The 17794-nt window shown below is 41.2% G+C and overlaps 1 protein-coding gene across 3 annotated transcripts in view; it reads right to left on the reverse strand.

Annotated features, from left to right (window-relative positions):
- Window positions 1-3266: 3266 nt before the first annotated feature.
- The window catches only part of LOC132913021 (nephrin-like), a 99412-nt gene continuing 84884 nt past the window's right edge, over window positions 3267-17794 (reverse strand). For 2 of the 3 annotated variants that reach the window (XM_060970913.1, XM_060970912.1), the window contains 7 exons: window positions 13601-13731; window positions 8165-8324; window positions 7474-7821; window positions 5706-5972; window positions 4490-4729; window positions 3744-3856; window positions 3267-3588 (listed from right to left, as the gene is read on the reverse strand). In XM_060970913.1, the coding sequence (XP_060826896.1) occupies window positions 3508-3588; window positions 3744-3856; window positions 4490-4729; window positions 5706-5972; window positions 7474-7821; window positions 8165-8324; window positions 13601-13731 (1340 nt within the window). In that variant the 3' untranslated portion in view covers window positions 3267-3507. The remainder of the gene's footprint in view (window positions 3589-3743; window positions 3857-4489; window positions 4730-5705; window positions 5973-7473; window positions 7822-8164; window positions 8325-13600; window positions 13732-17794) is intronic. The other variant, XR_009659317.1, reaches the window with a different exon arrangement.

Consider the following 17794-nt stretch of genomic DNA (forward strand, 5'->3'; position numbering starts at 1 on the left):
TTTCCGTGTTCATTGCCAGGACCTCACTCACGTGCCCAGGTGCTACTTGGGTGAGAGAAAGGCAATGGGTACGATGATCATTGATTTTATAATAATTTGTAAGCGACTGACGATGCGTTAGTGTATCGTGCACGACGTACTTTCCACATAGTGTGTGTGGGTAGGCTGTGGAATTGCGTCGTTTTAGTATTTATTCCATTTGCTATAAATTTATATAATAAAACATAAATTCATACAAATATCATTTCAATTACAACCTGTAAAAACAAAGATTCGTTATTAAATAAGGCGAATCACAGGTATTAGTATTATTAATTTTCTTGTTAAATTATAATAAATGGTACCAAATTTTGTACCATCTATAATTTCCTTGAGAAATAGATATATTCTTTGAATTATGAACGTTTCTAATTAAACTGAGATTTACTTTTATTGCGTTGTACGCAATGGTCGCTAGCCTTCGTCAGTCGATTTCAGGAAAATGGTACGTAACATTAGAGTGTGCATGTTGTGTGCCAAACTCGGGTGTCGGAGGCGTCCCGGGACGTTCTCTCTAGTGTAGGTCCTTGCGCCCGGGTTATGTGTGAGAACCGTGGAGTGAGTGTGTTGGTATGCTTGTTTTGCTATTTTTTAAATTTTAAATATAGGTTTTCGGGTAGGATAGGTAGTATATTTTCTGGTATGAATGTTAACTATAAGTAGGTAGGGCCGGGCAGGTTGGCACAGTCTCTCGTCGGGTAGGCGCGTTTTCGCGTGTCCAACCTGTTTCAGGAAATTTCATTCGAAAAATCGACGGTGAAGCTGGCACGAATGGAACATGCCATCGTCTTTGGCTTTGCCCATCGATTTTTTGAATTCCGCGGTCGTGGTCGCGAGTGGGTTTCGAAACGAACGTTAATATTGCTCGAGCATGCACATGCGAACGGAAAGCGATCTCTATATGATCGTTGTTCGTCCATGTACTTGGATCAGCTTCCGCGATTTATGTTTTCATTTCACCTTTGTAAGTTATTTTTTGGTTTGCGATTTAGAAAGTCTCGAGCTTAGACGTAAGTTTCAGCGGGCATCGCGCCCGAAGAAAGAAGAGGCTATGAGCCGAAGAGGCCCGGCAAACTGCCATGCAAGAGGGCAACTATTAATGGCTTCCCATCTTCTGGATCATCCAGAGAATGGAAAGTCATTCTCGTTACTACTTTGTCACTGTACTCGCTTTTAGTATTTGTAGTAGTATTATTTGTGATTTGTTTATTTGCCGACGTACACGTCGGCCCATCGTCATGTTGGGCTAATCGCGGTCTTTGAATTAGAGTTGCGAAAAAATGATAATCGCGTATATTTTAGTGTTGCGAATTATGACATCGCGATTGCCTTTAGTAATTTTTATTATGAATTGCCAGAATTTCTTAGAGTAATACATAGTAAAGTCTTTTTTGGTTCCTTTAAAGTTTCTTCCTTCGTTTAAAGATTTATAAATATTAATGTTCCATTACTATTTAACATAAATATTTAAAGTAGATTTTATTTGATATATAGATATTTATTTTATTTTTGTTTTAAGAATTAGTGTTGCGGTCTTTCATCGCGATTCTTTTAATTAGTCTTCTAGTTAGAGTTGCGTTGATGAATGATCGCGTTTTTTAAAGTAGTGTTGCGTCTATATTATGCCCAACTTTCTTCCACTGAACCGTGGAAGTACCTGGATCATCTGACGCAGCTTCATCACCAGCCATCTATATGGTTACATTGGAACGCTATTACTTTATTAGTGTTGCGAACATATTAATCTGAGTGCATAAATTAATAATTATTAGTGTTGCGTAAATAACTCACACGGAAATTTCCTATCTTTTCTTTTTGTTTCTTTTCTATCAATAATAAAGATTGATTAATATTAACAAAATGATAATGTAGTCATCGCGATTTGCTTTGAGAATTTCCTATTTTATGGCTACATATTTGTATTAAATTATAGTTGCGAAATAGAATGAATATTCTATTCACGGGTTGTTCGATTACACTGAATGAATATTTTGATCATTTACTAATGTAAAATTAAAATTGCAACAGCACTCACGGTCTAGAAATTTTGTTATAATTTCTAATTCTCACTATTCACTATAGCATTACATACAACGAATAAAGGTACAATTTTCGGTAAAATGGCAAATATAATGCCGTACATTTTGTCCTTCTGTTGGATTATTCGAACAGAGATAAGCATCAAATCGAACGTATCGCGAAGCATAAAAATTATGCGAAAGATAATATTAGTGAGATAAAATTAAAAATTATGATGAAATTTCAACAATTTAAAATCACTTTTTTTTTTTTTTACTTTAATCATTACCAACTTCTGGCAAATATCAACCAGGAGAGATTTATTATGATTGCAATTGCATTTTGTATAATTTGTATTAATTATTTATTTTTTTTACAGAAATATGAAGATAAATTGTTTTTAAAACGCTGAGATAATCGAAAGCGTGAAATTTTCTAGCGAAAGCTTGCTTTTGTTGGTTTTTGTATATAAAGGTATAATACGTATATCCACTCTCGGATTTCGCATGGAAGAATAGGCTATTGAGATTCTCGTTCGAAAATCTTTACTTACGAGGGTGTTGGAAAGAACGTTACGAGAAATTATATGCTCGATCGAAGAGATTTCTACCGTAAGTAACCTGCTTGACTAGGTCAGTCCGATATATTTAGCCGTGATAAAAGACACCAAGATTGCAACGTAAAACAGAGAAAACAGATAGAAGAAGATTCTCATTAGGTATCTGAGTTTCTCGCGTCTTGAAACAAAGATTATCTGGAAACGGGGCCACGATAAATCGCGTCCTTTCCTTGACCTAAATTTCAACAGCAACCGAGCAGAGTTTATGCGATCACCTTTTGGTCTGTTTCGAAGATATACGTTCTCGAGCTTTGTTCTCGACTACTATACGAGATAGCGCCATTCCCTTTTTGCAGAGTGCATTTAACGTCCATGGGTGCATTAAATCTCTTGCGGAAATAGTCCAGGGCTCGATCCGAATCCAATGACTTCTTCCTTTTAGTTTGCGAGTATTTTACGTAAAAATCTACCTATGGAAGACGTAGTTTGGGTGAGCTGTAAAAACAAATTGATAGAAATACTGTTTTCTCGGTCATTCTTCTTATCGCGTTCAAATTTTCGTATCTATGAATTCTTATTTAGCATATTTAGTCATTAAGAACGTTTACCTGAGATCGAGGACCGTGGAAAGTATCGTAATGCAATCGCGTAACACGAAATCGATGTGTTTTATTTATATACAATATTTACAAAGGCATACTGTTATCGAGTAGCTAATAAATATCTTCGTACGCTTAAACGTGTACAATGTTGCATAAGCATGGCTTTAGTCTTTTTGATTTTCATGTGTTGCGACAGAACGTAGCCTATTCGGAGTGTGTCGAGTGTCAAGTCCGTGACTATGCTCTTTTCCTTGTAATTACAACACTGTTTCCTTTCTTCGCAGATCTTTAGATGCAGCTTTCTTGGATCACGGCGCTTCTGATTGCCGTTTCCGAATATCGATGTGGCCTCTGAAGACTATAAAATGTCTGCAAACAGAGTTATTCCTCTTTTTAACGGAATGTTTTTCACGGCAACGTTCGCTAGATTTATAGAGCGAGGTTTTCTAATCGAAAGACACGATTATTCGCGTTATTACGCTTCAGCCTTTAAAAAACGACGAAGCAGAAATAAAGTTACTTACGTTCGGCGATGCTCGAGGATAATCTGAGTCTTCTATAACATCGTGGGATATTTCTCGGCCTTCTAGCTGTCGTGGCCTCCGTGGTAAGGAACCGTAATGTAGAAGCTTCCTATCTGGAAAAATTTCATCGTAGCATTCTATATACTATGATATAATTCGGTTTATCGAAAGTCTGTCATCGGTATAATTGGATGTGCCTTCTTTTTTCTCTTGACAAGCGCTTTTTAAACTCGAAAAGCGGTGTATTCCGTGCAGCGATCATTTACGAGAGATAAATTGATGAGATCGAAGGGAAAGACGTTTCATAAGATAACCACGTCGTATCGATTGTTTGTGCGGATTTTTCGTACAGCAGTATTCTCGAAAACAAATATTCGATTTCTGAATCGATGCATCTACGTCGAATAGGTCGACGTAACGTACGCATTTTCCACGAGCAATTTTCTTGAAAGTATCGTTAACCACGGTCGTCGTTTAGGACGAGACTCGATATATTTGCAATTCTTCGCTTAAACGGAGCACTTTCATCAGTCTGAGTAGAAATTTACCAGATGAGATGGTGGGTTATTTTTCGCTGATCTTATCTAATGTGTATAAAGATAGAATATGTTTTTCCGTTCGAATTAATCTGTAGATTTCGCGCGATAGAGAAACTAATCTTACGTGTGTGACAGAATGTCCAAGTGTATTTGAAATTTCAATTTATGCGAAACAGAAGCGTATACAGAGCGTATAACGTAACTCACCTGTGAAATGATTGGTCAAGGCTGTAGTTGGTATGAGATCAGGATTCCCATCTTCCTCTTCGCCTTTGGTAGCAAAAGTCGCGATACTCGGTTGTTGGGGTGGTTTTGGCTTTGCCGGAGTGGCCGCGTGTTTCCTCCAAAGCGCCATTAATACTCCGGTCACGATTAGACCCAAACCGGTTGCGGTACCTCCTAGGCCAATCAGGATCGGTGACATATCCACAGAAGATGTAGATTCGCCTATAAACCAAATCACCCTCAATCCTATAACGTATCTACGTAGCTAAATTACTTTTATCTTTTCTCTTGTTCTCTTTCTCAAATTTCATACGTACATTTTTATATTCATTATGCACAGTTGGATGAAAATTTCATCAACGACGTAAGTACGCATTTATTAATTTCGAAATAATCCTATATTACGTTTCTTTCGTAAAAGCTGAATTAATTCTTAATTACTTATATCGATCGATTCTTAATTACACTATTTGCAATGATAAATGATCATTGGAAATGCATTACTGGAAATAAATTGTAAGTCAATATAAAATTTAAAGAGTAATTTTATGTGGTGGATGTACATCGAAACTATGTACGTGTATGCGATTGTGTAATTAATTAAATGTTCGTTTCGACGAATTAATGGATATAAATAAAAAAATTGGCGAATATTTTATTTACGGTCTTTACTCATGATATCGCACTTTTGAACGAGCTAACGGAATAGCGGAGCGGAAACAATGAATGTATTACCAAACGATACGCGAAAATGGCAAAATAGAACTGTGTCCAATTTTCATTTGACTACTATTCTCAATTTTATTTTTCTTTCCTTCGCTTTCGCTCTCTTTCTCATATATATGTATGCATATATGTCTTTCCTTTTTCTACGAAGACTGCGTTACATCCATGGAATATTAGGATTGATTAAATTTGAAAACGTCTCGATCGTAACTAGTGGAAAGTTTTTGCTTGGTAAACAAGCGAACTTTGTACACGTTAATTAACAAATGGAAAGGAAACTAAATGGACACATGGTGATTGGTGGGATACGTGGCAATAGCGAGAGAGATCTGTTCATCTCTGAACGAGAGATAAGTTTTGGCGAGTCGTATCCTTTGAAGCACGCGTGGCTTATAAAACAGATACCGATAGCTGCATTCGTATCTCTTTGTACATATAACCTGCTCAATTCGCGTTAGAGGTACTTACGCACCGGTGAACTTGGCCACTCCTTTTAGAGCTTCTCCTTCCATGATCACTGGATCGCTGGAGCCCTTCATATTGACCGCGTAAAGAGCGACCGTCGTTGGCTTGCGAAGTTCCAACTCCCAGTAAGGATTTGGCGATTCCAGTCGTTGCTTGTCCACAATCGCGACAAATTTCTGCGGTAAACCACCGTCGTATCCTTCCACGCAAGATATTCTGATCCGTGAACCGGTCTGATTGTACGCCGTGCAGTTTTGCAACGGGTACGGTCTGCCTGCGGGCGAGATATCATTTCCGATCATACGACGTACAATTTATATATAAAGGATATTATACGTATCGAGACGAACGATCGCGCGTAACTTAACGTTTCGAATGAACTCACGATGAATACGATTATAGCAACAACGTGAGTTACCGCGGGGACGTATAAATATACAACGGGATATATAAATGTCTTTTATTTGAAAAGAACGAGCACGTGTGTTGACAGAGGGTTGTTTACTGCATACAGCGAAATTTTGCTCGACACGGCCCGGTGCGGTGCGGTACGGCGATGGAAAGGGGAAAACAGTGGCATAGTCGCGTTGCGGTTCGCACAACTTCATTTTATTTCGCAACGAGAATAGGAACGCGATGCTTCATCGTTTCACGACCAATGAAATTATGTCGCACGATCGTCATTATCGACGATGGTGTTGCATTAACGAGATCACTTGTATGCAAATAGGAGTTTGAAAAAGCTTGCGCAGGCGTCGGACAGTTCGGTCGTTGTAGGTCATTTTTTATTTCTCCATATAACGCGCAACGAAAATAATCCTTTGCAGCAGCGTAAATTAGTGGAGCCACGATAAAACAGATTTCCTGTGTTTTTGAAATCCTTACCTTTTCTCAGCGTATTTTTATTTTTACGCGTTTTCATTTTCATTTTCTAGCTTTGTACGCATCTTGTAAATTATTTAAGGGCATATTTCTAACGCGCGTCATGCTTTGTTTGGTCGAGACCGAGTATTCGCAAATTGTTTCGATAATTTACCTCGAAAATCGTTATCTTTCGTGTAACGTTATATTACATGTATCTAATATACATAATGTACGTACAATGTATTGTACGTTTACGCGTACTCGTATCAGAATCTTAATTGTCGTTTGCTTCCGTTTCTCGGCAAACGTAACAACTTAGTCAGGGGAAGAAAATGCTCGACGCTCGAACACGACTAGGTTGGCGTTTCCACTTACCGCCTTGCATTATCGTTACAATTAACGATTTAATTACTCTCGGCCGGCGAGGTGGACTCAGCGAGCCGTGCTGTTTCACGCGGGGCGTATACTGGTCGCCGTATGATAAAAGATTACCCGATAATTACTAACGTAAGAAATACGTTGCTCCTCCACCGAAAATAAATTATGTGACCAATTATCGCAAGCAGTGCACGTTAAAGTTGAGTTAAAATTGAATCCTCGGAGAACTATTGACCGAGTTTAGCAGACCTCTCTATCGATCTTTCTACAGGTGCGATACGAACTAAATTAATTTCGTGAACTCGGCTGAGTTCGGCAGTAATTTTACCTGCTTTTCCATCGTTCCGATCGGTTTTCGATCAGTATGTTTTTCATCGACTGTAATTCAAATGTCAGTGCATTGCGCACTCACCGTAAACGAGTATATTCTAGCGGAGACTGCGTATAAAATTTCCAGTAAAACGCTATCTACGACAGGATCGGCGTATACGCGTGGACGCGATGTGACAAACGGTAAACGAGTTCTGACGAACCTGCTGCGATCACTTGGTAGATGCATGGTTGTTTCGAAGGACCCACGATGTTGCTGGCCCAGCAACCCAATGTTCCGTAATCCATGTCGGATGACGGGGTGTAATTGAGTCTACTCAAGGTGCCTTCGTTAGAATACTTTGTGGACGGAATGTCGCTGAGATCACCGCTGCTGTTAAACGTCCAGTGGAAGGAGACAGAGGTTGGGCTTGCGTCAACCTCGCAAACTAAGCTGATGGTTTCGTGCTTCAAGGCACCGTGAACCTCTTCGGGAACGTTGAGAGGTGGTGGCGTTGCGTTCTGATACCTCCAACCAGCCGAGTTTAAAACGTGTTTGCACACAGGAGCGACTGTAATAAAAACAATAACTATGAATAATATGCTCGATGTATCTTAGGTGTTTTACACCGTTCACGTTTTACACCGTTCACTTACACTTGCGGCGATACATTGCCCGTTAATAAAAACGAAGGATCATTGCGAGACTGGCGTAAAATATTTATTTCGCGCTGCGTTTATCTCGGAGAGAATAGAGTGCGTGCATTAACATAAAGGAAAATAAAAGCTGACTTATCCGGGCAACTAGCAAAGAAACGTGTATACCAGCCGTGTTTTATCGCTAAACTCTCGCCAGATAAAATATCTTTTTCTGGCTCATGATTGAGCAATATAACAGCGGCAAAATATACTTACACATAACCTCGAGGTTCACTACGTTAGAACTAGCACGACCCTCGACATTGACGGCCATGCAGGTGTACCTTCCAGCGGATTCTCGAGTTATACTTTGAAGTACCAGAGAGTGGTCCGAGAGTACTATGCCGGCGGTGACGTTGTAATGGAGCTCTTCTTCCTGAATAAACAAAGGGAGAATATCCTGCGTCAAAGAATCGCTGTGTCGGTTGAGATTTCGTTCGATTTAGTTGGCATCCGTTACTTTCGTCTTTAGCGACGAGATTTTTCGAAAATTTTGCAGAGAGATTGAAATGACGAGAAAGGATAGGAGGAGCAGATAGTCAACGAATAGACGGTTCACGGTTTGTTGCGTATGTCATACATAGTTAAGTCTTCTCAGCTACGGTTACCGGGAAAAGTTAGCGACGTGGTCGGTGGAGCTTCGAAAAGTTAGTACAGTGTTTGGTACATTCTCCAGTTCCTATCCAGCCATAAAGCCTGTCATACGCGCGAAAGATTCAAAATTTACCTCGTAGCAAAAACACACTCGAAACTCGCTCGAACTTTGCTTACCAAATCTCTCGCGAATGTGGGAGTTTTTCAAATAGGAACGAAATTCTATACGATACGTACGCTGGCTAAATCTCCGCTCCGCGTGTACTTTCCCACCGCAGTCGAGCAATTTCTTCTCGCTCTGTTTACAGATTACGTACGAAAGATGAAGGTTCACAAGGATCAAAGTAACAGAGAAAGTTTAACACGCTGAACTTTGTTCTTGCGCGTTTTGATTTTCTTCGCCGTGACCGAAGAAAACGTTGCTAACGAGACAACGTAGTTCTGTTTGCAAATTGTCGCTCGCTTCGTGGACTTGGTCAAAGGGAATTTACGATTTATACTACTCAGGTACTATTCTCCGTCTTCGTTCTCCTTACGTACCTGCTCGTTATTTTACGTATGTTCAAACAGGCGCGCGCGCGCACGCCTCTTTCTAACCTCTTGTCCTTACACTCATCTCTAGCCACTGGTTTACGAATACACTCTACCACGCGTCTACGAATCATACGCTCTTGTATACACCCACTAGCGGGCAGATTTTCGCACCTCTTCGTCCTGCACTCTTCTTCGAATCTCCGTTTATGCAAACGTACTTATACACACACGCACACATGCACACATATATGCACATGGCCACGCGCGATATTATAATTTCCCCTTAACTTTCTGGCAAAGGCTTTGCACACAGATTGCGGCCCAAGGCGTGTCACGCAAAATGGAGGCCGTAGATGGGTGGAAATTTCGGAAACTCGATTATTCCTGTTGCCTCGGGAACTTTATATGTATATGTTGTATATACCCACGGATGTCTCATGGCAAGTAGACTATTTGAATATTTCGACGAAGCACCGTTAAAACCATAACTCGTTCGACTCGATTGATTTTTCCCGTTGCTAACGAAAAAACTTTCTGAATTCCTGTATCCGATAAATCGTATTTCTCATTGTTACCCATTGCTAAATTCCAGCAAAGGCATTTCAGTAGAGAAAGGGAGGAGGGAAAGAGAGAGAGAGAGAGAGAGAGAGAGACGAAGCGTAGTAAACTCTGGTTGTAAATTTGACAGGTTTCCATGCAAATCACCTTGGAATTAATACATACTCTATCCGAGTAGCGTCGAAACTAATTCGGCGTGTACGCTTGTTCCTGTTATCGGTTTTAACTAATTGTAAGTTCCGAATTGCAACTCGTCATTAATCGTGTTTAGTTCACGCGAATAAAAAGGCAACTAGATCGACAACTTTGGATGTGTTCAAACAGCGTGGAAACGTATTCGCGTAGAATTGGGGTAACCCGAGACTTTATCTTCGTATTAGCATACTTTCAAGATTTGATTGGAAGAATAAATAAAGATGCGAGACGATGTTGGCAGAGATAGAAGACGGAAGACTGTGTGACGTTGTCAGAAGCGTAATATGACGAGCGACGTAGCCGTTTCACTCGGTTTCGTAGGAATATGCGGAAACTTGCACGTGCCAATTGTACGCCTCGTTTTCAACGCAAGAACTTGCTCAAGAACAACTCGAAACTATCTTGAATTGGAAAGCAATATGCCTTTACACGTAACAGTTATCACAAGCGTCTGTGCATCGAAACGGAGTACACCGTCGAACGCACAACGTTTTATGCTACCTCGCGCTTTATATACGTTCAATATTTGTAACGTTTCCCTTTTATCCCTTGTCGAAACATCGTAAAAACAATATAGTAAAGCTGCTTTACGAGCAAAGAAGTATCGTGCTGGTTTGCGAGGTACATATTCGAAACAATTCCTTTCTTCACGGTATGCCTTCATTTTACCTCGAATTCCTGTATTTTCATATAACGTAACGTGACTGCATTAGATGTTAAATATTCGCATTCATGTCAGAACAATAATACGTATTCGTGGCAAGCAAGGAATACATTTGCTTCCTTGCATTACAAACGGATGCCAGAAAAGCGGTAGACAAGAGCGATAACTCCTATTCTCGTGGAATATCTCGGCACGTGCGTCTTCCGGCCAACTTACCTACCGTATTCTTATCTGTCAGATTATGCATAAAGCATAAGCAAGCTTTCTTCATCCTTTGATTCCTTTCTCGGTGATACCTTTACTAATCTTAAAGAATTTTGCGACGTATGCATACAGATGCACTGAATGTTTCTTCGGAAACAGAACACGGTACGACGGTAATCCGTCGATCCAGATCTAGTCAAGGTAGGATAATTGCGACGTACTAATATTTAAAACAGCAATCGAATTTTACAGCATCTTGTTTGATGCACATTTACGTATGTAGATTCGTATATCGCGATGAAGGGTTCGCGTTCGATTTCGATGCTATGGGAATTTTTCAAATTCATTCAAGAGAATTCGGATTTAAGAAACATGGAAATGATTTTAAAAAATTGCGTATATCGCGCCCTTGTTATTTAGATCCAGCGAGGACACGCGGTATACCTATCGACTTTATAAAGTTACATATTTGTACACATACATACACGCATACATATATACGTGAAACACGGTCAAATGTTGTCGAATTTGACACCTGTAAAACTCTCGTATACTGTGAACGTAGTAAATAAAAAAACATGGTTAACGTTATTTTCAAAATGTGGCTTTGGAAAGTCTAGAAACGTCGCTATCGTTCGTTTCACGACGTGATGGTACTGCGACCGACCGATGAAAAGTCATCGCGGGACAAGCACGGTAACGTGCGATGACATTGCGCGCGTAATGACATTTAACGCGTAGCATTGCGATAATACGAGCATCACACCGCAATGTAGCATAGCTAAATCGGTGGAACGTTTGCCTTGGTATAACACGTCCGACGGATTTAGTTTCAGCCGCGCATCACAGCTCGGGCTGATCTGCCGTTGAACATATCACTGACAATGAGAAGCACGCACATCCGATCAACATCCGAACTAGCCGGGTTTCGCGTCTCTCTTCTTTCTCAATTTCCTCTTGAAAAGATGAGCGTAAATCGATTGCAGATCGCGAACGTTGTTCGCAGAAGCGTGGCGTATTTATGTAGGTGGCTGATTCATACTTTTACGTTGGAAACTCGAGGCGTCGTTAATTCCAACTAGGGCTTGCAACCGTGCTTGTATTTTCGACGTCAGATAAAAGCTTTTGTCGCATCTATCGAATATTTTGATGAAAAGTCTGAAATTTTGATAACACTTGCTGCAATGCTAGATACGTGTCGTTCATTCGATGGGAAATTTTCATCGCACGGACGTTTTTACGCGAACATTTTTACGGATTGGTAAACCGGTTCTGCCCGGTGATTCGTGGGCAATTTATTGGTTTGGTTTTCGGACTGTGCGAGGGTGGAGGGTTACCGAATGGACGGGAAGTGACAACGGCAGCTCGTAAATTTACAATAATTTCGACAGAGTGCACACGAATGCACATACGGAGCCCGAACGCTTCGAGACGTTTGAAATTATCATTGCCATTCGCGAGTATTCTTCTCCGACGAAAACTCTTTCCCGAGACTTTTAAACTCTGTTACTTATTCACCGAATTTTTCTCTTACTTTCTTCTTCGACCCAGCATTGAATCATATTCCTTGGAAAGACGTCCTATTATTAAAACTTTTTCCCTCTGTTATCCGACTTCACGAACTTTCGATTATCCGAGTTCATTCGATCGTAATTCTTGCTATTAGTGCTCGAGAATATTAAGGGAGAATCGCACGCGTAACGTTAAATTAGGAAATCGTATTACTTCGAGTATCGTCATGTTTCGAATTTATACGCGAGTAAAACGAATATTTGGTATATTTTTAAGAAATTTCTGTTTTCCTACTGATCACGGATTCTTTTAACTTACTTTTTCAAATAAAAAATTGTTCTTTAGACGAGCGGGACAGGATCGCGATATCGCACGCGTCAGAAAGTTTCTTTTCATTTCTTTCCTCTTTCCTTTGCTTTAACAGAGGAACGGCAGCAAAAACGACCCGAAAAATATCGTGCAGTCGACTTTGACAAGGATTAGCGTGACTGGTTGATCCGACACAGTTAGTTTTCCTATTTAGTTTAATTCCGCGTGGTTCTCGACGTTCGACGCAAACAGGCTCGCGCGAGATCACCGGAACTGGCGTCGCAAGCTCGAAATGCCGTCGTCGGAAGGGAGGGGTTTAGTACGATGCTTCCAGGATTCGCCGACCTCTTGGGGAAGCTCCGACCCGGCAGAGAAAATGATGGAAAGCATAATCCCCCTTAAGAGGCTTAACTCGACGATCCTCGAGTGACCGGAGATAACGCTCGAGCTTTCCAGGTGCGAGTCACGAGTTTTTCAGGATATTTTTCGCGAGTCAAGACGAAAAGGAACGGCCAGGCCGCATAAGCGCCGTCGCGTCGCTTTCTTGCGGCCATGTTTCCTCTCGACGCGTTACTTACACACGCTTTAACACGTAACGTTGCGTCGCGTCGCTACGAATTTACGTTTCACTCCGTATGCAAACTAGGACCAACAACGTATCCGGCACGTCTATTCGAACTGTAGGTCGGGTCATTCTTTCGCCTTCTGTTATATCAGGATTCTCTCGATTTTACAGACTTTATTGCGCGACAAAATTATTGCGTTGTTTTACGTTCTTGCATACATAGCGCCTTTTTACGACAACACCATAGAAAGCAAATGCGAAGAGCAGTTTCTGTCGATCGGTTTAATTTCACTTCCGTGTCGATTCATCGAGTAGCTTTTTTACAATATTTCTCAATTCTTTGTCTTTATTTTTGGCGTGGCAGCGCAGCCCGAAGTGTACGTTCTCGAGCGTGCAACCAAAGTCTTTGCGGACCGTCGTCAAGTTCACGAGTTTCTTAGCTTTTTCGGTTTCCTCTTTGGAGAATAACGCGGATGTAATAGCGCAAGAACGAGAAACAACGATTGTTTGGACGTACCTCGTGAAACCATGTCAATCTGTAAGCTCTAGGATTCGCCCTAACGTTGCACTCGAAGTAAACGTCGTCACCTTCCTTGATGTTCTTTGGATTCAACGAGGAGCCCATCTTCAGAGCGACGACAGGGGCAACTAAAAAACAGGAACGTGAACGTTAGAGTGAAACGAAAATTGGAACGGTTATCTTCTTTCGAGATCATCGCAAAGAAAGAAGAGAGCGATTGATCGCCAACCGCAATCATGGTAACTGAATATCTACGTTTGTCGCGCATCTGTCGCTATGGTATTTATGAATCAAGAGTTCATCGAAGCCACGGTGCAATAATATTCGGGCATTAGCGGGGCTCGTTTAATGAAATTTGCATTTTCGTTCACGCGAAATACGTCCAAGTGAACATCGAGTCGCGCCGGAGCGGAATCGAAACTCGAAACTACCGCGTAGTTAATAACGTCACACTCGAATTACGGGAAACGTTTTATCGCGCGTAGTTCCCAGCTCGATGAAAACCGTTATTGAACTTTGCGTGACTCACGATTCTCTGCATGCATCGATACCGTGCTTAATCGGTTCTACCATGTTGATGGGCGCATATCGAGGGTACGATGATAGTAACAAACGTAGCAGATATCAAAGATCATTTTCATCTTCTTCCTTCGGCGATGATTTATCGAAAATTCATGTACGCGCATCTTGTGAATATTTTATTCTTTCTTTAAGAATACCAACGGTTCAACGAGAAAGTTTAATATCGATTGGAAGAAACCACGGGACTAGAAGCAACGAACCGACGACGTCTTATATCTTTCACGTGATCAGTAATTCGGTCATGTAATAAATCGTAGATCGGCACGCTTGTAGGAAGCTGTTTCGCATGCATTTACCTTACGCATACACGCGACGAGACACAATATGTACTTCAGTGTCGCAGCTCCAGCAGCACGATTTCAGATTCACAGAATACGTGCAGATGCATATAACTCTGACATCCTCTACGAACGACGTGTGCACAACCACGCATTTAAAGTTTACGCTAATCTTGGTTCCACGAATCTTGTTCCGTGTCTCTACAGTCCCGGAGAGAATCGGTCGTGTACCCATTAAACAAATGCACCTATTTGGCTGCGGTTACTCCGAACGAGCTGTCACTCAACTATAGCTCGAATCATAATGATCACAGGGGTAGAGTTAATAGTTCGAATTATTCTTATAATCGCGTACAATTTTTTTATTTGCTACGAACGTACGTACGTATATGTAGGTATAGTTGGATAACATAAAAAACACAGCCAGGTGTACGTAACGCTTTGCTTGTTACGCAAATCCAACCCGCATGGTTCCACCGTGAACGAACTACGAGGCCAGTCTCGGGTTAATTTTCATTAAGCACACGTATCTTACGGAAATTCATTGAGCAGGGTTCGTTTACGTGAGCGCAAAAAAGTTAGCTCTATGACAGTGACCGCCCTTTGATGACACGCGCAATTAAAGAACAAACGAAGGGAATCCGAAATTGTTATCTCCCTTCTCAATTATTTGCTTGGAGTGAACGAGCGTTGTCGAAAAGCTACCGGATGTCGTTGCGACTGTATATTTTCAAGTATAACGAAGTCTTGGAATTTTACAGAGAATCAAATAACGAAAGTTACATTTTTATTGCGATATCATTGATTTTATTCGAGACAGATGTAACGTGGTTATTCCGGGTGACACGATAAGCCGCGATTATGCGTATTTTTGCGGATAAAAATATTTCGTCATATTTTTGTCGACAGACTATGAAAACTGACGGCGTAAAATTGGAATCCGTTATTCCCGCTTGTCATTCTCTTTTTGAAATTAATACTCGTATTTATTTGTTTGATCCTACGTAATGACAGGATCGATCTATTCTCGGAGGTTTAATTTTAATCCAAGCTACGATTGTAAAGGGATTATAACACGTAATCGAAAGAATACAGAGACGTGGTTTTCGTACGAGTTGCTGCATGCGCGGCTTTAGATGCGTCCACAAACGACATCTTCGGTAGTTTCGACGCCAAGAGTTTGCCACGTTTTACGCTTGTCTCGTTTTTATTGGCTAGATATTGAAGATGCGAGGCAGAGAGAAGGAGAGGGAGAGGGAAAGTAAAGACAATGGTTTATTGCAAACGGCTGTCACAGAGGCAAGCTTGGCACTCGAAATGTAGTCATTATTCGTCTTAACACCCTGCAGAGTTTGCGAAGGTTTCTCTTGGCCGGATTCGATTCATCAAAGCCGGTGCCAGACGAAACGTTCTGATAAAGAGTATGTGCGAGAAACTGGAGGGAAATAGGATTTCGCAGCGAGAGAAATAAAGACGAAGAAGGGAAGAAGAGACATAAGAAACGCGGAGAGTAGTAAACGCGTTTTAAAGAAGTGAAATAGATCGCTCATATCGTAGACAAATCGATGTATCGGACGAAATGCAGACAAAGTTGTTGGTCGCCGCGTTTGTTTGATCCAAAGTTTCGATCGTGCCAATGATATACACCGTGGTTACATGCATGTATTCGTGGCTGACACAGTTTTGCTCTTTTAGCCTCCCGAATATAAACAACGGGCCGAATGTCATCGAGAGTAACTCGAAGAAGCGTCCTGGACGAATTCTCGGAGGTAGAAGTTTAGCAACAGTTGATGCGATGAGTTATTCTGTAAAGTTTCGTGGGTATTGTAATTGTTGCGATTGCGAATATTATACGTACATAGTCATTTACATTTCCTCTATTTCCTTTGCTAAATGTCGAGAGTCGTGAGAAACGTTCCGTACGTTACACTCGCCTTACCTATAACGAAACGAGAGACGAGAAGAAGCAACCGCTCGAACGAAAGAAGAAAACAAAACTGCGAGATAGGACGCAGGAAGACAGGCACGGATTGGTCCTGAACAATCGGCCTGTACGAGAGGTCACTTCGCGATATGAATTCTGCAGCGTTCGCCGATGGATGGACTTGATACCGTCGACCGGAATTCTCTTGGTTGCTCGGTTGTCTCATCACGCGATGAATCTGATTGATATTGGCGCCTTGGTGTGCTTTGTGAAATTTTCGGAAAGTCTGCTCGATGGAACACGCGTTATCCGATCGGGAATGAATACGTGGCCCTGAAAGCTAGACCGAGACTACGTGTCCTGCAGATCCAACGGATCCTTTCTTGATACTAGGAAAACGTGTGGAAACCAGCTGCCGACGAAATTGCTGATATTCCACCGATAACGACGAGTGTAATTTTGTATGGTATGGTTCTTTCGTTTTTGTTCGATGAAAAAAAAAATTGTAATATCGCGTGGAAGCCTAGATGGTTACGGATCGATTAGAACGAGGCACGGTATTGAATTTCTTTTTTGCGTCGAAATGATCTTAAGAAAACGGAAAATGTTTCAATGGTTCGAATCGGATCGAATCGATTCGTAAAGAAAGAAGAATTCTGTCTTTCCTTAAGACTCTATCCCGCAGGGGAAGATTACGTGTCGGCCGAGTGTCGACGAGTGGAAGGATCGCAGGTCATCGGCAGAAAGTATCAAGTTGAATCGGGCTGCCAAACGAGAAGATTTCAACGGTGAATCTTCTTGAAATATGTATTTGTTCGCATCTGTTCAATTTGACTTTCTGCATTAATTAAACAACATTCGATTAAAATTCACCTAGTGGAACGGTGAATAGAGAGTAACGTACACGAGCAAAATGCGACGCGTTAAAGAAGATACTCGCGTGCAGTGTAAGCATGGGTTTTAAAGCCGTGCTTTAACGGCTCCAGTGCTTTTGGAACGCGTCATTACGGTACGGTACATAAAAACCAACGTAATCCATGTAGTTGTCTTGGTTAATTGGGTCGTCTCCTGACCGTCTCAGCCGTAAATTTCTAACTCGAGACTCGTGGAAAATTGCACCATAGTTTATGCACCGATTTTAAAAAGATGTTGTTTCATCAAAGTATTAACGCAGAGGTTTGGATTATAAATGAAATTGCGTATATGCACATAGACGCGAAGCATCGGTCATTACGCTCGTTACTTTTTCTATCCAAAATGATGTTCGGTTCTCTGTTGACGTTTCGTGGCTTGTTACGGCCGAGCCATCAGTCATCTCATCGGTCATGGCACGCACAGAACCTCCTATGAAACTTTTGAAACTTTGCAATACGTACGGAATTAGTCTAGGCACGTCTATTAGTTACG

Source organism: Bombus pascuorum, chromosome 12 (assembly GCF_905332965.1).
Source record: "Bombus pascuorum chromosome 12, iyBomPasc1.1, whole genome shotgun sequence".
NCBI classification, from domain to species: Eukaryota; Metazoa; Arthropoda; class Insecta; order Hymenoptera; family Apidae; genus Bombus; species Bombus pascuorum.